Source organism: Rissa tridactyla, chromosome 4 (genome assembly GCF_028500815.1).
Source record: "Rissa tridactyla isolate bRisTri1 chromosome 4, bRisTri1.patW.cur.20221130, whole genome shotgun sequence".
In the NCBI taxonomy this organism is placed as follows: Eukaryota; Metazoa; Chordata; class Aves; order Charadriiformes; family Laridae; genus Rissa; species Rissa tridactyla.
In genome coordinates, this window is record NC_071469.1 from 62,866,600 (window position 1) to 62,886,028 (window position 19,429).

Below are 19,429 nucleotides of genomic sequence, written 5' to 3' on the forward strand. Positions count from 1 at the left end.
AGAGGATGTTTCCTAAAACACTTATTCCACAGCGTGACCTGTAGGATGACAATATGCTCATGAAGAAAAGCTATTAGATTGTGGATGCTTTTGAAAACCTGGTTCTAAGTTAGGTTTCACCACTCACTACCCAACAGAAATTAACCATTGGGTTGTACATGATACCAGGGACTAAATCAGACCAGCTACATGGTCACCAACTGCAGATGAAACTTTTTCACACATAGAGAGTCTGAGTTCATTCATATCTGGTTTTGCCTGTTTTGTATATCTGTCCCCTTGAAGCAAAATTTCATGCTGAACATGAAAGCGTTTCCTAGACAGAAATAGACTTTTATAAATGAGTTACGCCAAACAATTACTTAAAAAATGCAGTCTTTAGAAATAACTTAAAATTGATGAATAAACAAACAAATCAGATATTTTGTCTGCAAAAACTAGTTTGGCCAGCTCTATTTCATAGCCAGAAATTTTTCACTTCATGCTTCACAGTCATACTTAAAATAATGAGCAAACCACTTATCTCCCAGGCACGTGTGTCTGAGGCACATGTAAAAATAAAACCATGTTTTATTTATTCAGTAGCCCACTCTTCTTTAAATTGAATTGTGGAAGTTATACCTGAGTAAATGCTGAGTACAAAAGACAGTGAAATTTTTGAATCTCACCCCCGGTACATCGGTGGGCGACTTACCCGCTCTGAGCCATACGTGTGGAGACCTGGCCGTTTAAAAACCAGATTGAGAAGCAGGGCCTAGGTTTGGTTCTGTGCTCTCTCCAGGTCATCTTACAGCTGAAGCTGAGTTGAGGAAGCCGTGGAACAGATCCAAATAGCTGGGCTGAGAGCTGCAGATCTGGTGTGGGCGAACCTTTCTTCACAGCACGAAGCAGTCCCTGCAGGCTCACCGGTTACTGTCCCTGCAGGAGGAAAGGATGGAAAGACCCACACAGTCAATCCACCCTTCAGAGCTGCTCCGACCCGAGTAGTGTCCTTTGCTGTGTCTCAAGCAAGTGTCCCAGTGTTGAGACCCTTGCTTTGCCTGTATGGCACAGTCAGATACGGCGTGACAAAACGGATCACATGCTTCAGTTTATCAGATGAGAAACCGTCCATTTATCGGATGGGATAGATTAACAATGTGTAAACAGCATTTCTTGATGTCCTCACTCAGCCTTAAAGCTGCTTTTCCATTTATCCAAAGAAATCAGGATTTGCAGTTTTTCCATGTGGATACGTTGGTTGGTACCTGGCCCCTAATCCCTGTCATGGAATATTTCAGTTTGGAAAACGCCTCTGGAAATCATCTAGGTCATCTTCAAAGTTAGATCAAGATGTACAGGACCTTGTCACCCCTAAGGATTTTATTTGAGAGTGCATCTGAGCAAAGAAGCTCCAAGGATTTTCATTAAGAGGATGCATAATGTAGTAGTAGTAATTTAGAGCAGCATGTAAATTAGGCAAGGCAAAAGAATTACAAATGTTGCATCAGACCCTGCTAATCCCTGTCCCCTACACCTACTGTGCTGGGGTCGTATATTGGTTGCTCTAAAGACACTCGTGTTTTATCAGAGGAAAAATATCAGAGAGAATTCAAAATTCACTGAGTTGAATATCTAATTTGCATCCATTTCAAACAGTTGAGAAGTCTGTATCTTTGGTTTCTTCTAAATTCACTGCTATTTGTCAGAGTTTTACATTTAGACTATGAAAATCCTGAGGTTGGGGCAGTTTTGCATATGCGTCTTCAGAGATTAATCACCAATGCTGTGGCTGACTGGGCTGTTACGAGCACTGCCTGCTGATGATTTTTTTAGTAATGGAAAGTTTGATTTTCAGCAAAGTTACAGATATTCGGCACTTTGCAGATCTGCCCTTGATACCTTAGAGAGTTTGGTCTCTGGTATACATACGAAAATACAAAACCACAGTTTGTTAATTAGCATCACAACAGAATTTTGCATTTTTCCAAGAAGCAATCTCCTATTCGATTCAGTATTATGTGAATGACTTTTGAGGATACCTTTCCTGGGTAGATGCCAGGGGAGTCATTAAATAATACAAAACTTAAATATGTCATAAATAAAATAACTTGAGGAAATGCCATTTTGGCACAATGCTTCCTTGCAAAAGGGTGTAAGAATAAAGCATAATATGCAGAAATACCTATTACAATTTTAAAAAATCCCAACAAGTATTGTATTTACATTAACATTGGCTAATGTTAGTTCAATTCAGAAATGTCAACATTAATGACAATTTAAAAATATCACAGAAATACAACATTACAGATGAAGCAGAACGACGCTGTGAAACACTTTACAAACTCGTACTCAAATAAACGGTCACGATCTTTGTCTGTTTTACTTTGATCACATGAAAATAGGAAGAAGCTGCTTAGATAAATCTTGCCGTATTTGTATCATTCATATTTTTGAACTTCTGGTTTGAAGGCACAGGAAACTGCCATCAATAATTTATTCATAGCAAAAGTAGCAGCATCAACAACGAAATGGGCCCCAGCATAGTTCCATGTGTGCAGCACCAGTGTGTCCGAGGGAGTTCCCATCTATGGGGAGAAGGGACTGTGTCCTCCTCCATCTTATGGGGAGAAGGGACTGTGTTCTCCTCCATCTATGGGGAGAAGGGACTGTGTTCTCCATGCTGCCAGCCCTTCCTTGTTGGTAAGAAACTTAAGACTTGTACAGACTCCTACGCACTAAAAGGTGGATCTGTACCAAAAGGGAAGCGTTAGCTTAACCAGAAATGGAATACAAGTTCAACAAACATTTGGAGATGGTGTAAAACCGGTCCGTGACACCCCTCAGATAGGTAGAGATTTTCTATATACTTCAGTGCACTCCAGATTTAACTGCAAAACAAGTAAAATCTATTAATTGTAAAATATCAGGCATTAGAATTGTACATTTTAAGAATTTCAGGACAGTGCAGGATCTTGACTAATACAGTGGAAGTACTGTTGGTCTGTGTTATCAGGCCACTGTTGTACCCTCTAATTCTCCCCAGAATGTGCAAGGTAGATAAAGCTGCATACCGAAGGAACATTTTCAAGGCTCTTGTTGAAAGACTTCCTCGTTTTTAATATTTTCCACTGGTTAACCACAAACATTAACAACAGAGTATGTGTATGAGAACCTGAACATGTGCCCTCTCAAGAACTAAAAATTTCAACCATAAGAATAGGCTCTACATTGTTCTCCTCAGCCGGCACTTTTTTTTTGTCCAGCTCAGAAGATAAAACTGGTTCTGAATTCGTACGACGAAAAGAGCTAGTCCAAAAACTAAGCATTTAAGATTTCAATTTGAGTCAAAGTAAATTACTTAGTTTATTCCGCACGTCCTTAGCAAAGCAATATTTTCACCCATGATACTGGTGGGCAAACTTTGTCGTAGGAGACAAACAGAAATAAGAAGTATCGTTCCCGTAGCATCCTCAAGGAGTTGCTGGCCCATGCACTGTGGCAAAACTTCCTACGGATGTCAGCATGTAAATACTTGTGTGCTGCAGTCTGCAGCCTGCAGCTGTGTTGTGAGCTTCTTATTTCTGTCAGCAGCTAGCTGCTAGCTGCCACCTTCTTGGTCTTTGCCACTACTACAGGTCTTTTGAATGTCACATGAATCTGGTATTTCTTTGCTGTCTTCTCTTAGCCCTCTTTCCTGTGATTCTTTTGACATTTTCAATTTTATGCTGTCAGTCTTGTGATTAATGGATGAATTCAGCCTGGATGAGTTCAATCTCCATCTTCTCAGAGTTCTAGAAAAATCTTTTCTGACATTTTCACTAACCAGCACGTAGATGATTGGATCGGCAACGCTGTTTGCAGTGGCTAAACACAGAAACACTGTAAAAACTGAATATACATCTTTTTCAAATGGACATGAGCAATTTTGATGAAATATAAAGTATATGGATCTTATTAAGAGTACCACATGGTAGGGAGCAAAGCACATCAGGAAAATGACAATAATGGCGATAGCCAGATATTTCACTTTGGCTTTTTGGCGACCAGTCAAGCTGCTGCTTGTCTTTGTGCTTTGGAAAATTTTGTAGTTTGTGAAAATGAGGACTGTAAAAGGTATGGCAAATCCGAACAGGAACCTAGCAAAGCCGAAAGAAGCTAATTTTATGTCAAGGGGCAAAGTCTCAAAGCATGTCGTGTCATTCTTATGTCCATCTGCCATGTAAAATACCGGAGTGTGGATTATTGCAACCACAGCAAAGAGAAAACACACTATTATGATTGCCATTTTCTGTCCTCTTCTTCCCCTTGATTCCAGAGCATACACCAGTGCCACGTAACGATCCACAGAAATGCAGCACAAAAGCAGAATGCTGATGTATATGTTGCAGAAAAAGATGAATCCTGTTATTTTGCAAGCACGTTCACCCATTTTCCACTGGTGCTCATTTTGCGCATAGATAATCCAGAGAGGCAAAGTACTTAAATACATCAGCTCACACAATGATAAACTGAAAATGTAGATGGCAATTACTTTATTCCTTTGGATTTGTACAAATGTAAGCAGGGAAGTTAAGCAATTTGCTGGAAGGCCTATGGCAAAAACAATGCTGTAAACAGCAACCAGAAGTGTCTTGCTGTCGTTGTAGGGAATTCCTTTGCAAGTGGAGCTATCACTTGTGTCTGTAAAATTTTCCATTATTCTTTTTCCAGCTGCTGTTTCCTGAGAATCAGAAGACAAGGTGGAAAGTTAGCATTTGCATCACTTAAAAATGTGTCAATAAAGGTTATGGTCCCATAGGTGCCAACAGGACATGTCAGGGGAGCAAGTGGGATGCTTGTCTTGTGGAAGCATCTAAGACAGGCAAGTTTTCCAAGATCTCCTCTAGTGTCCCCTGGGAGTCAGGTCTGATTTTCTTCCAGGAAAAAGTGCCTTTCTTCACAAGGAATTTCTTGACTACAGCATGCCTATTCATTAAAACAGGGTATTGGGGACTGTCCCTAAACCAGGCTGCCTCATAAATAAGACAGAGCATCCGATCAATTACTAAAGTCACTTCCCGGAGGAAATTGATGGCATTAGTCTTCTTTTTTTTTTTTTTTTTCAAGCTGAGTAACCAAAAATGCAAACAGTAGAGAATTCAGAGGCATGCAAACAGTAGAGGTTTCAGAGGCAGACTTCCAAAAGAAGCTATCGTAGTCGGTCAGATGGGGGAACCGTCTGAAGTGGATGGTGGTAGTTGTTGTGTCAGAGACTACCCAGCATACAGGAACCAGAATCTGGCCACTGGTGTGTACCTCCACACTGTATTACAACCTAGTGGTTCAGATCTAGCTAATTCATACTTCCCTCCTCTTAAAGAATAGCTGCAGCTGAAGAACATAAACTTGTAATACTACGTAACACCCACCATAGTAAGCCAATGAAACAGCTTACCGCATCTGTTTGATGCCTCTGTGAAACAAAAGGAAATAAAGGCAGTTAGAGGAAATAAACAAGACCAAAGAGAAGAATATACACACATTTAAGAAATGGAAGTGAAGAAAATTAATGCTCTTTAACAGGTATGGTTACAAAAAACTCCACCTTTCCAAGACAACCACGGGCAAGAGCAGACATGGCATTTGGTTAGTGTTAAGTGGTGCTAGGAGAAGCATTTCTTGCAAAGTCACATGATGATTTCCATGCAGAAGACTTCTCCAAGTGAAGAGAGGAATACGGAGGTGAGTGCCCTTAAAAACTGTACTTTGCTGTATTTATGAGTGAAGGTGTCCACTATATAACATCCTTGATAAAAAAAATGTCTTGTCTGGCCTAATGTTTTGGGCACTCTCTTACAGGTTGGACACCTGCTCCAGGGAACAGTCAGCTAACTCCAAAAGGAAGAGACATGTTGACAGAGATTGAGTCCCTTCAGACAGAGGAGGGGCATGAGCTTTCTTGGACCACACTGTATATGAAGAATTTCTTTAACCCTGAGTTCAGACAGGGGAGAAGTTAGCTTTTAGCAGCCTCAGAACATTTATTTGTTGCTTATTTGGGCCCATCTCAAGCAGACCAAGGGGAAGTAGTCTGCTCCTGGTGCTATGGGATTGTCTTCTGCATTTCTGGAAGGGTGGACAAGCTGGTGGGGACTTTTCTTCCCCTCCACGTGGGCAAGAGTAGTCCCTGGGGTGGTGTAAGCAGCTCCACCCTGAATGCCTAACAGAGCACCTACCATGCAAGATCCCTAGAGCTTGCAGGGCAATCAGGTCCCCTGACTGAGTTTAGTTACCAGATGATGAGAACGGTATGAGAAACTGGACAGGGGTTGCCTTAGCCTGCGAGACCCTCACAGCAGTGTGGTGCTAGCCATAGCCATAAAAACGAAGAGACGTTCTTCCAGCACATGCCAAGAGGCCTTCATCTCCAGCAGGTACCCCAACAGAGTCAGAGCCCACTCAATGACAGCAGCTTCTGAGTGATGACGTCCTGGCAAGTGAGCAGGTGGGGCAGAGGCAGCAGTACCTGCCATCCCCATCCCTGGCGTCAGCCTAAGCTGTTCCCTGGGCTAAGGACGTTTGGAACGGGCCTCCACAGAGGAACTGAGAAAATGTTCTATGTGTGTAAGAAGTACACCGGAGGGTGTGACTGCACTCTGCGACTACCTTCCACTTCCCCCTGCGGCAAACCATGCTCTGCTCGCATGCTGACATGTTGATGAGGGTTATCAGGCAGTGGTCGCCGCACTAGTTGGGCCAAAGCGTCTTGCCAGAGGGCCACGTCCCTCCACATCTGAGAATTGGACTATCTGGAGTCCAGTGGGTATGTTCAAGGGGAATCTGAAGTTTCCTTTTGTTTCAAATGTCCCATCTTAAGAACGACTGGAGAAGAGGATCCTCACTGCTGTGTGAGGGGAAGACAGCACTGCACTCAGCAGGGCTGCCACAAGATTCCTGCGTGAGACGGTGCGAAGTTACTTCCTTTCTTTCCTACCAGTGAAAGTGTACTGGTAAATGGTGTTAACTTAGAAAAAGGATGGTAGTGATAAGGGTTGGTGGTGACTTGAGCTTTTTTGCTGCCTCTGGGCATCTGCCACCCTTGGTGGATGAGGAGGGGTCTTCTCTGGGCCACCTACTGAATTGCTGTGCAGAGGGGATAAAAATGGTGCTTGGTTTCGGGGTCAGCAGCAGTTCTCTGCCCCGACCTCACCTGGGACGTGGCATACGAGAGCTTGTCCTCGGCTTGGACTCAACTGACCAATGTGGGAGCTGCTGTTCATCTGCACACCACAGAGCGGTCTTGGAGACCTCCCCTTCTGAGGTGAAGCACAGCAGGTGCATACAGCTCGCGTGTGAGGGACATGGCAGCGGCTGAGGCGGGGATGCAGCACAGTCACACGCCATCTCGATTACTCAGCGGCTGTCTACCCCTCGCACCTTAGCAAAAGAACCTTCAAGAGTTGTTGAAGGCGCGCTCTCCTCCCCTCCCCCTGGGCTTTGCATACTTCTCTTGACCCTGTGTTTGTCTGAATATTCTCCTTTCTGCACTGCCTGCACCTGCTGTTTGTCACTCGTATGAAGGTGATGCTCCCCCCAGAGCTACCTGTCTCACCAGCAAACAGCCGGCGATGGTGCGGGGCAGGAAGGAAGTGGTAGAAGAGTTATTCCATAGACACGTGGTTCCCAGTGTTTCTTTCTCTTGCCTCCTTCCCTTGCCTCCTCCCTTCCTGCTCTGCTCCAAGTCTCCTTCCCACCCTTGGCACCCAGGAGCGAGCCTCGGGAAGGGGATGCCTGTGACTTTTTAAGCTGTTCCCACAGGGCATACTTTTTTTTCTTGGTTTTTGGCGTACGGCCTAAGCCACAGGGCTGAAGCTGAGCTGAAGAGTCCTTCGGCCTTAAATAACTGTCAACTGCCAAGCACAAAGCCTCAACTGGCAAAGTGCAGCCATAGACAGGAATTCACACTTGTAGAGAAAAAATATGTGCTGAATGCCTCTCCTGAAGGTCTGGCCTGTCATCTCAGGAGCCTGGATCCTGCTCAGCAGTAACGCTCTGTGTCTCAGCCCCATATCGGGAAGGAGGAGAGGAGGACATCCATTTGGTCCCCTCCCTCACCTTCTCCTGGCTCTCTGCCATGTCCAGGGAAGAGTCTTCTGGCCCTGGCCACTGCATCCAGCCCCAGTTCTGAGCTTCACTTGTCTCTGCTCAGCAATCCAGGCCTGCGAAGGGGTTTCCTCCTTAAACCGAGGATCAGAAAGCATCACTCAGCAGACAATTTATGAAATTTCCCCCTGTGACATCGCGCCTCTGCAACTGAATGCACATTTTCATCCTCGTGTCAGGCCATTAGAGTTTGCTGTTTTGATACTTGGCTCAAGCCCAGAAGATTCCCAGCTCTGTTGTCTTCTGTGGTGGCTGGGCTGTGATGGATGTATCCCCACATCTCTCGAATGTAGCATTCATAACGGTACTGCTTTACCTAAAGAGGCAGCTGGTCACCTGTGAGCACTTTGTTGTTGTCCCGCACTGGTGCAGGACTGGAGCAGGCTAACCAGCATCTCAATTCATTCAAAGTGAGATTTCCATTATCAATCTCATTCTTATTCTCAATTTGAAATTATTCATTCAAATAAAAAAAAATAAATAATTACTCAGCTGAAAAAAAACCATACACCATTTCAGGGTTCGTTTTCTGCTAATATTTGTGATGAGCAATTTTAGTGATGGAAACATCAGTTTGAACAGCAGAACTTAAGAGATTTATCCCATCCAGCAATTTTCAAGCATTTATATAAAGGGTCAAATGTAGCTGTGATGCCAAGGGTAAGCGATATCCAAGAACGTGTTTGTGAGAGACAAGCTGTTTCAATGCATTAGTTTTCTTCACTGTCTTTTTCAGTTGAGCAAAGCCCATCCAAAGTAGCTGTTCTCAAGTTTCTGTGACCTATCCTGTTCTGCTAGGGCTCACTAATTGTTACTAGGTGCTACATCTGGTCCTGGCTGTGTTTGGCATCAACAGCTTTATGTATATTTAGCAGCCCTCAGAGGCTTCTTGCTGCGTGAGACTCACTGCACACAAGAAACCGCAGTCAGCACATACATGTTTCTCACCTTCAAGACGTGCAAAACATCTCGTCTTCCAGTAAGCACCTGAGCACAAATCACTGGAGGATGGGGCAACCCAGTAAGGAAGATTTGCTATGTTCCTGCTCTGTATTTACACTCTTCCCTGGCCATCTGCCCTTGGCCTAGGTTATAGCCACAATATTGGGGTAGGTAGGCCTGACATTTCTAATCTTGTTGTGTTATGTTCACACTGTTAGATGAATAGATAATTACATTTCTTACTCCTAAAATAGAGTGCCTACATGCTCTTACATATTGAAACCTTATGGTGAGAAAACCCTGGAAAAGGGCAGGGCACCTGGAGATGCCCAAGTAAAAAGGATTGTGGATGGAAGAGGCATGATGGATGTGAAATGCCATTTTTTGAAGTGTGGTGAGAAAGCAGCAGAAGTGTCTTGCTGCAGACCCACCGAGCAGGGCTGTGAAATGAGATCGAGCTTGCCCTTTCCTCACCTTCTCTTTGATCCAGCACACCTTGCATTCCTTATGGCATGTGGCCCGTATTGACCAGGAGGTGCTCTTTCTCAGGCTTTCCTCGAAAGTGGCAGCTTTCAAATACCACACTGGTGTCTGGTCTAGAAATCAGATCTTCCATTTTGTGGACAGGTGCCAAAGCACTGCTTTGTTATGCAGGAGAGCCTGTGCTATCGTCACCTGTCCTCTGTCCTACCCAGCATCAGGGAGCATTGAACTACAGGCACCTACAGAGGTGCCCTACGCATTTCACAGGAGGTGAAAGCATGAACCCAGGGTGATATGAGGATGTGGCTTCATGTCACAGCCACACCAGAATAACAGCCTGGTTGTCACCTTTTTTGTTTTGTCTCTGCCCTGTCACTGACAGGGTTACCCAACTCTGCAGTGAATGTGCACAGAGCGGTAAGCTAGCAGAAAACTTGTACCCCTTTTCTATCTGGGGCAGTTGTCCACCAGTTGACCTTTCTGAAGTGGCTCAGCAGGGTCAAAGCAGCACCGGGGAATTAGTAGTACGTAGCACTTGGAGTGCTACTTGGGCTGGAGCAGCGAGAGGCAGGTGGAGGTAGGAGTTGTATGGAGAGCAGCTTGGCCGTAGTGTGAGCTGCACCCTCCATCAGTCTCCAGAGCCACTGCCGATCTCTGCTGACTGTTTAGGGGTTTTTGCAACTGAGTTACCCAACCAGGCACCTTCTCCGTGGGTGCTGTGAGTGCTAAGCAGAGCGCTTTGGGTAAGCAGTGCATCTGTCCACGTGGAGATGGACAGCAGCTCTAAGCACGTCATTCTCTTCAGTTCTTTTGCCTTGAAGAAGCCACTGCTAAGCCCTGAAAAGCGTGTGGACTTTTGTGAGCCTGTCGGCTTAGAGCTTATTGCTTCAGGGTGAATGTTAAGTTCTTCACTGGAGTCTGGTCTCTGAATGAAGCAGACAAGGGGCCTGAGAGGTGCAGAGACTTGACTGGGGGCTCTGGCTGCTCATTCAGGCCAGTTGCTTTAATATTTGGTCTTCCCTCAAGAGACTGAGGTGTTTTTGCTAACACTGAGGTGTGAAGAGGGAAGTGAAAACAAGGGGGGAAGCAAAAAGCTTTATTTTGATTTTTTTGTTGTTTTATTTGTCTATGAGCTACTCGTGTAAAACTGTTTCAATTTCCAACAGAGAAGTTGGAGTGATAAAAACAACCCCTGTTAGGAAAGGTAAAAAAGAAAATTGCAGACACAGTTACAAGGAAGAGAGGCAGAAGTCAAAAACAGCACAATAGTTGAACAAATCACTGATTGAAAGTCTTTGAAATTCACCTGAGATACAGAGGGACAGAGGAGAAAAAAGACACAGTGAAATCTGTAACGTGAGTACAATTTTAGATCAGCAGAGCACATTATTTATGTATTTTTCATTTTCTAATAATTTTCTGATCATCCTTCCATGCCAGGAATTATTATTATTAGAGCTGAAAATTTTGAGGAGTTTATGTGGGTATTAAGAATAATTAAAATAAGTGACCATTATAACGGCTAAGATAAAACCAAACCATTCCTTCACATCTTCCTTCCTGTCCCCGATATTTAGAAAGGTTAACAACCTGCATGTTTTAAAGCTTAAATCAACCTTCAATGAAACAGGACCCGAGTTTCTCCTGAGGGGTTCTGTGTGCTTTCCGTAGTAGCCTGTAGTACTGTAGCTGTTTGACACAAGAGTACTAACAAGACGTCAGTCTGACCACTCAAATCGAGTGTCATCAGTTCCCAGATGTGACAGATATGCCACCTACAATACACCAGCGATGTCACTCCTCTTCTGAACCCGGGCTTCTCTTTCTCATGCAGAACCTACATTACCTGTCTATAAACTTTACGAACTATTAAACTTTCCAGCCTCTAGCTTTTGTGTCTGTTAACTTTAATAGAAAGTAAGAAATTGCCGTGCATTATTTGCTCTGCTGTTCTTGAAAGTAAGAAAAATATTTGTGGTATCTTTGTGGATAAAAATAGATTATGACCCATTAGATGAGCAAGTCAGTGAACTGGTTTATTTTTGGGGGTTTCTCTTCCATTAGTAATAAACAAATTAGTCGATGAAGTCACTCTTATAAGCAAGTCTCAGCATAAAAAGGAAAAGCAGGAATGGATCCACTTAGTTACCCAGGAGACCCATCATTTTTACTGATACACACAAGATAGTGGGATTTGAAACTATATAGTTTTAAGTTTGAATATAATATAGTATAATATAATAATATAGAATTTTGAAACTATATCATTTCAAAGCTCTGTAGAGAAAAAAGGGCATTTTAAAGCTACAGGAATCCAGCCTGAGCAGAACTCCATCTGAAATATCTGCCTCCATCCTAGCTTGACCGTATGGAAACCACTGATGGGATTTGTATGCAGAGACAAATAAATGCTGTACGAAGTGGCTTTAATGCCTAGTCAGGAAAGTAATCTCCACATGTTTTGGTCACGAAGTGTAGTCATCTGAAGTTAAGGTAGGTTTTTTTTGCTAGAAGCAACCTCTTCTGCATCAGTGGTTACACTGATCTCCAACTGCGAGACATGGGACAGAGAGCACTGTAGTGAAAGCAGATAATCGCCCTGTTGACTAGCGCTGGTTAAAACAAGTGATGGAGCATTTGTAGGCTGAAGATAGCTGCTGTGAGGAAGCAGCAGGACCCTGGGATTAGTTATACAGCCTCAATATTTAACTCTATACTGCTGATATAAGCAATCTTATTAAAAAAAGAAGATTTTTGTCAGAAGAGAGAAGATATTCATCATTTGCTGTTCAGGAGGGGAGCTCAGCAATCATTTTTCATGAGAAGAAGACGTTTGCTTTGTCGCGTGACACACTGTTCATAGATGTGAACTCTCAGCAACTAGAGATTTTAAATACCTGTGTGTGGGCATTTACGTAGATCCACACATGTACTTCCCCCTTCCCACAATCTACAACTAAACGTACTATTCTGCTAAAATAAGCAGCTGTGAGTAAACTATCACAAAATTCTGGGTTGAAAAAGGACTCTTAAAATGGTGATCCTTCTATAACCTGGGTGTCTTAGATGCCATGTTACACCACCTGGTGAGGGACTGCAGAGGAGAGAAGAGTGACAGGCAGGTAAGAGAGAAATGTGCAAAGGAAACCTCCTGCTACGGGGTTTAAAACCATCTTATTCAACACATCTAAAGGCAGGTAAAACGACATATGTGTCATACAGAGTAGATAGGGGAAGTTCACAGGTGAAAAACAGACCTCCAAATCCCCCTGTACCACTGGACATTTTTCCCCAGTCTCATGATTCGGAGGTCTTGACTCATGATTTTGGGACTTTTGGACCTGGTAAAGTTTCTCAGTCCTCCCTGAAAGCAACAGAGAGCTGCTGTTGCAAGGCAGATTTACCCCGTGGTATCTACCAGCTTGTCTAGAAAAGGTCTCTCAGACAGAGGAATGGCTTCATGGCCAGGCGAGTCATCAGGAACCCCAGAAATGCCGTCATAAATTTGAGAGTAAACTATAAAGCCCACCAAGTCAAAAGGCTGAGGAAAGCAAAGGTTTTGGAGCAGCGGCGGTGAAAGTGAACAGCTGAGAGCAGCCCCGAGACTGGTGAGTTTTGTGCTGCTGATTCACACCCTCTTCACACACCTTCATACACGAAACCAGAAGCCACTCGTGCTCAATGCCTCCCTAAAGCTATCACGGCTTGATTGATAGCCTTGGCAGTGGGGGCTATTTAAATAAGGCTTCTGTTACTCAAGTGGCTCATTTGGAAACCTAACTGGCCAGACCTTCTTGCTGGCTCGTGTTGGAACTCTGAAGTCTTGGAAGAAGAAAATGAGAGAGGGGATTCCCATGCAAAGCTTCTCTGACCTGCCCCGGGGTGCTCCTGGATGTCAAAACACAGCCAAGTGCCATCAGATTTCCCAGTGAGGGCTTACATGTGGATGAATACTGCTCTGGACTCCCAAAAGTGCAGGCTGGGGTATGAGGGAGCAGCTGTTTTAACAAGGAAAGGATGTCTGGCCGTGCCAACATGCTGCTAGAGCTGAGTGTGTCTAAATGACAGGTTTAAGGGAAATCTGACTTTGGGTGGCTGATCAAAGAAGTGCCAAGACTTATGTTCAAATGCCAAGGTGTGCTCCTAATAAAGAGATGCTCTGTCACCCTCTAGACTTTAGAATCTCCCCAGCAGCTGCTTATGGACACCTTTATCCTTCTTCTGGGCTTCAGTTGCCCAGGCCTTCAAACAGGAGACTCCTGCCAAACCTCTGGCACCTCCAGTTAGAAACACGCTAGGAGCCACAGAAAGGCCTGTATTAGAGTTGTGTTGAACCCAAACTGCCATGACTCAAAATCATCTCTGGGGCAGCAACTGTTCACCCTGTTCACCTGGAGTTGCTGGAGATTTCTGGACTGAGGCCATACACCTTCTCACCCATCAGTGAATGCTGGCAGGTGGCCACATGTGACACCTGGACCAATGCAAAGCCTAAGTCCTTTGAGTCTGTGCATGAACAAGTGAAGGACAACCACAGCCATCTTGTGGCTGAGAGAGACTTGTCCCTGCTTGGAGGAGCATCATGTCCAGAGGTGCGAGCATTCAATCTCATCACCTCTCAGGCAGGCACCATCTCAAGGCGATCAGTGTGGGAACAGCATAGCCCTGCCTATGGCTTGTGGTAGCCCTTAGCTGGGTCCCAGAAACTCTGTGGTCCTGGATCCACAAAAGCTTTGGGGACCTCATGCTCTATTGCTGCCACACATGAACAGAGCAATATTGCTGTATCAGAGTTGGGTAGAAGCCATCTGTTGTAGTGACCATGCAGTTATCCTACCTTATGGTCAGCCTCTTTGCTTGTTTGTAAGTTGGCTGTGGATAGGGGTTGGCCAATGGCTGTTTGTTTCCCTACATTGGTTTGTTTTTATTAATGGCCAAGGGCCATGTCTGGCCACAGCTTGGTTCTGGGTGTTGTTGACCTGTCACTGCTGAGCCCTGCCCAGGCTCTGTTCTCCGTTGGTGACCTGGTTGCATCCTGCCAGCCTGTCATCACCTGGGTCTGTCTTTCCCTATATGTGGTCTCTGCATTGCCATGGGTTGTTCCTACCTTGCACCATACTGCTGCTGCTTTCCCTGCCTCTGTCCCGAGTCAGTCAGTGGTTTGAAAACCACTGGTTGTCCCAGGAGATCCACAAATGGTAACTCATACCTCTTTTGTTGCTCAAGTTCCCATGGAAGCCAGAGGATGCTGGCTCAGGGAACAAGGGTCCAGGCAGGACTGCCACCAGGCAGTGACACTTGCAGAGGATATTTATTCATAACAAAACACCTCTCCGGATCAGACTCCCAAATTCACAAGCTTCCCCCTCTTCCTGCACTGACACCTCCATTGCAATAGCGACAGTCACAGGGATCACAGGCGTTTCCTACACCCCCAAAATATGGTTTCCCTCTCATCCCTCTGAAATCCCCCAGTCAGAGTGTGGCTTTGCTGTACTGAAAAGAGTGACCGTAGACAGGATGGCCGCTCTCTGCTAATAGTGGGAAAATGCAAAGATGGTGTTGAGCTTTGACCTTGTGACAGTACATTAACTCTCTCCCACAGGGGGCTTACTGGTCTTGGCCCTGCCCTTGTGGGTCTGTACAGGAGCTGCTGTGACATGGGAGCTGCACTGCTGCTGGTAGCATCATCTACCCCAGTAATAAAGAGGTTGCTGGGGAAAAACAGAGCAAAAAGATGCCCAAAATAATTTTGTGACCTGCCAGACTTGGGCTCACTGACATATTGCTTGTCACTGTCTAGCTAATTTCCCCTCAAAATTGTTTTACTTTTGTCTAAAGTGAACCTGTCTTAGAAGGTGGGGTCTGCAAATCCTTGTGAAAACCACAGTGCCTTCTGTACTTGAAACCGTCGTATTTTTAGCAGAGCAGTTAAAGATGGTATTTACGAGTGCTCTGAACTCAGACACCACTATTTCCCTCTTTTCCGTTTACCATGAAACTCAATTTCTCTGTTCCTTCTTGACCCATGATTCACTCTCAACTAGTTGGAGAACTACCATTTTTCTTTTTTGCCATCTAGGTCACCTCCTATAGCTAGCTAGCTCATGTACCAGCAACAGGGTTTTCCCCTTAAGATCTTAGTTAAACCAGCAAAAACTGTGACGCTCAAAGATTCCTCTATGCACCTACACGTGTCTCTGACGTCTCCGTAAGCCCACTCATGTCTGCTAAATCTCCTGTAGTGTCTTGTCCAAATCCTCAGCTGCAATCTCTTCTGGCTGTTTGCCCATCTACCACAATGAGCAGCTCATTCTTGCTTGAGACCTTTAGAGCCTACAAGGGAAGATATTGATGTAAAAATCCCAGCTACCAGATATTCCCCAAAGCGTCCTTCTTTAGGGACATCAAAATCATTCATTGTTTACAGTAGACCCTGTTCTGATTTTCCCACTTCTCTCAGACCTTTCTATTCTAGTCAGGCCCTGCTCTCCTGCACACTGATACGATCTGCTTAATTTTCCAGGTCCAAGTCTCAACGCTGGATCCTTTGTGTTTACAGACTTGAGGTGGGATACTTCATCCTTGGAGAATGTTTCTGTCGCATGCTGTGCTCTATCAACAGCAGCAGCCGGGTCTGAACCTTAGATGTGTTTGGTAGTGTGTATCTACACTAAATACCCTGCTTTAAAAATACCCTGCATTCATGAAAGGAAATAAGATCAAAGTAGCAGTAGTCTAAGAAACAGATTCTGTCAAGCCTGACGTGCTCTACAGAAAGCAGCAGTAGACATGATGGGGTTTCTGCCAGTAATGGTGGGATCCTCGACCGTCTCCTTCTTCACTGCTCCGTTATAGCTCCAGCATAGGAGGCAGGTCTAAGCAAAAATAGTGTTCCCCCATATACACTGGCCCCAAAACGGTTCAGTTTAAAGCAGTAATTTTCAAACACCTCACTCAGGAGGCTATAAAGTATGGCAGAGAGGTGTAGGAAGGTGTCCCGTCTGCTGAACCCTGCCAGGCCTGTCCTGGCTCTGTGCGTGAGACCTGCAGCGCAACCCTGGAGCCAGAAACAGTTGGAGATACCCAGATGTTTTTGGACAGGCATCTGCGTCTGTGCAGGGAGGAAAAAGGGGTAAAAGGAGAAAAAAACCACTGAGCTGCTCATTGCTAATTACAGCCCATGGCACACTGAGAACACAAAATGAATACCAAGGAAAGGCAAGCAAAACCTGAGCTTGTGCTGAGCTCAGGCCAGAAGTGCAGGCACTAAGTCACGGAGAGCAGGCACGGAAACCTGTCCTTGTGTTGTCTGGCGCAGCAGTTGGTGCAGCCGCCACTCCAGCCACGTTCCTGTTGCACTGGGACCACAACCGCTAATGTGAGCAGTGGCATGACCCTCCTCATAACTGCAGCGATACTGCTCTCCGCTTCCCCACTCCCAGCTCTTGCCACTGACTTACACGCACTTTTGTAGCCTGTTGTATACAAGAATAAAGGAACCTGGCTGGGAGCGCAAAATCATTCTGCATAAAGCTGTGAAATTTCCATTTCAGCTCCAAAGTGGGGCTGAGCTTTGTCAGGGCAGCCTGAGATAGTTGAAACGCTGCCTTGAGGCACTTCTATTTTGACAGCAATGCTATTTGTGTGATCATGATGGGGCTAGAAAATCAATGTCTCCCCGAAAGGCATGGGAAATGCTGAACCTGAAAGAGCCGTCTGCAGTTTCAGGCAGAAATCTGTACAGAGGGTGTGCTGAATTCATACTGTGAGTATATGTTTAAATGTAGTGTCTCGTCCACAGAACTGTGGAAAAGTCCTCAGCAGAAAATCAGCCTTGCCCATTGAGTAGTCAAGAGCAGAATAAGTGGGGGTTTTCTTCTTCTTCTTTTTTTTTTTCTTTTATTTTCTTTTTTCCCCCCAAATAAGGTTACTAGAAGTTAAGAAACTGCTGGATTAGAGGCAGCAGCTGATCTAAACGGGATTACGGGAAGGGCAGGTTAAAACTAAACCCAGATGCTCCTTGGTCTTAGTCAGAGTAGCAAACTTTATGTTAAAATTTCCAGAGAAGCCAGTAGCTATAATCTGTAGTGCTTTCTATTGCAACAGAAACACTAACAAATGGGGGAGGTAACAGGGAGAAGAAAACCAACCAAGAAGACCCTCTGAGAAACTGAATTCAGGAAGCAATTCAGTTTGATTAAGTTAACGGGCCAGCCCAGATCTAACGGGATGTTTACCCTTTGCTAAATCTTATTTGGCGTAGGAAAGATCCTCTCCGATCTCAGAATCTCTCAAAGCAGAAATAGGATCCTTTAAAGTCTCAAAGGAAGGAACCCAAACTGATTCATTCCGCCCGTCTACCAGCGTCATGCAATTGCTGTTACCGAGCTGTGACTTTGTGGTCTCCTTGAGGCTGCAGCTACTACGCAAAATAACGGCTACGCTAAATGCAAAGGAGTGTCAGCTTTCATAGCTTTCATTTAAAAGCAAGGTCTTTGGTTTGCTGAATAGAGCATTAAGCACGGTCCCAGTGTTTTTGAAGTGTCAGAGAAACAAGCCAACTCCCAAAATATTTGACAAAAAAAAAAAAGAAAAAAAATCTTAACTCAGTCCCCACATTTCTGAGTGCCAGAGATTAGCAGTACTGGGTGAATAAAAGATGGAGAAAAAGAAGAAATGTATAGACCAGCAAGTAAACATCACAATAAAATGCTTGTCTTGCTTTTCCAGCAAAGTGATCATGAGAGGGAAGGCTGCATGTGAATTCTCCTTATAGTCCACCAAAGGAAGCCCAGCATTCATGTTTCTAATATAATTCTGTATTCATGCCTCATGCTCTGCAGTGACAGTTAAATCTAACCTCACAGCAACCTGTATCCTGCCAAAATCCTTCAAGCTTAATTATTGTCTATCTCTGACTGGAACTAATTTTTTTTTGTAAGAGAGAAATACGTTTTTTATAGGAAAGGGAATTTGTAAGGAAGAAAAGTAGCAAAGACTCCATCAGCTGCAATAAACTAATCAATACAGACCCAACAACACTTCATGTTTGTTATATCAATCACAAGGAGATGTACGGTGAAACATCAACAGAGTCTGCATTTCTGACGCACAAATGCACACCATGGAGAAGCAGTAATCAAAGCAGAGCAAAGCGAAATACTGCTAAGTAAAAGTAATGCCTTGCCTCAGGGACAGAAATCACTTACTTCTTTTTTCCTCTGGCTTTTGCAAAGGAGACGGTGAAGTGCTCCAACTCGTGCGGTACTGACAGGCTGCTCTGTGAAGACTTCAGGAAGTTGCTAACGATACCACGTACACTCATAAGTGGCGTGAGCTAAAAGAAAGTAGATTGCTCATGACTTCACCAGGCTCCCGAAGCGTGTCACTTGTAGTCAGGCACACACTTATAGAAAGGAGGGTGACTGGAATACCCCAGTCTTGAAAATCTTAGTTCTGTCATCACTTGAGAAAGTCATTGTAAAAAGACATCTATGGCACGGAATATCCGTGGGGAAGATCCATTCCTGAAAATATACTGAAAGAGTGAGAAAAGGCAGAAGAAACTATTTAGTAGTTACTGTAAGTAGAGGATAATCAGAAAGGGGAAAAACCAAATGGTCAGGATGAGAAAATGTGTAATTAGCAGGAAGACAGAAGGAATGAAGAGCATTGTGGGGGCAGCTGACGGGTCTGTGTGTAAGTGCAGCCCAGGGACTGAGGGCTATAACATTTTTACTGAGTAGAGCGCGCAGGATATCAGAGTTTCAGGAATATTGCTGCAAAGTCAAAGGTTTCAAAAAATCTTCTGAAACAGTCTGTCCTCATTGCTGTCCCCTGTATTGCTTTCAGAAATGAAATAGTGCCCACACACAGC

The 19,429-nt window shown here is 44.5% G+C and overlaps 1 protein-coding gene across 2 annotated transcripts; it reads right to left on the bottom strand.

The window, feature by feature from the left end:
* Window positions 1-435: 435 nt before the first annotated feature.
* Window positions 436-18,851, bottom strand: GPR132 (G protein-coupled receptor 132). 2 transcript variants are annotated; one of them, XM_054201216.1, is made up of 2 exons: window positions 18,762-18,851; window positions 436-4,702 (listed from the first exon to the last, which is right to left on the bottom strand). In XM_054201216.1, the coding sequence occupies exon 2, from the start codon at window positions 4,676-4,678 to the stop codon at window positions 3,581-3,583; it is 1,098 nt and encodes a 365-aa protein (XP_054057191.1). In that variant the 5' UTR covers window positions 4,679-4,702; window positions 18,762-18,851; the 3' UTR covers window positions 436-3,580. The 2 variants fall into 2 exon arrangements, with proteins under 2 accessions (XP_054057191.1, XP_054057192.1); XM_054201217.1 differs by lacking the exon at window positions 18,762-18,851 and adding an exon at window positions 8,077-8,133.
* Between the last annotated feature and the right edge of the window lie 578 nt (window positions 18,852-19,429).

Excerpts from the sequence above, each read along its gene's own strand:
- GPR132 (XM_054201217.1), bottom strand. The coding sequence starts at position 8,133 with ATGCAGTGGCCAGGGCCAGAAGACTCTTCCCTGGACATGGCAGAGAGC. Across the intron at positions 4,703-8,076 it reads TGGCAGAGAGCCAGGAGAAG|GAAACAGCAGCTGGAAAAAG; the intron begins GTGAGGGAGGGG and ends TCTGATTCTCAG.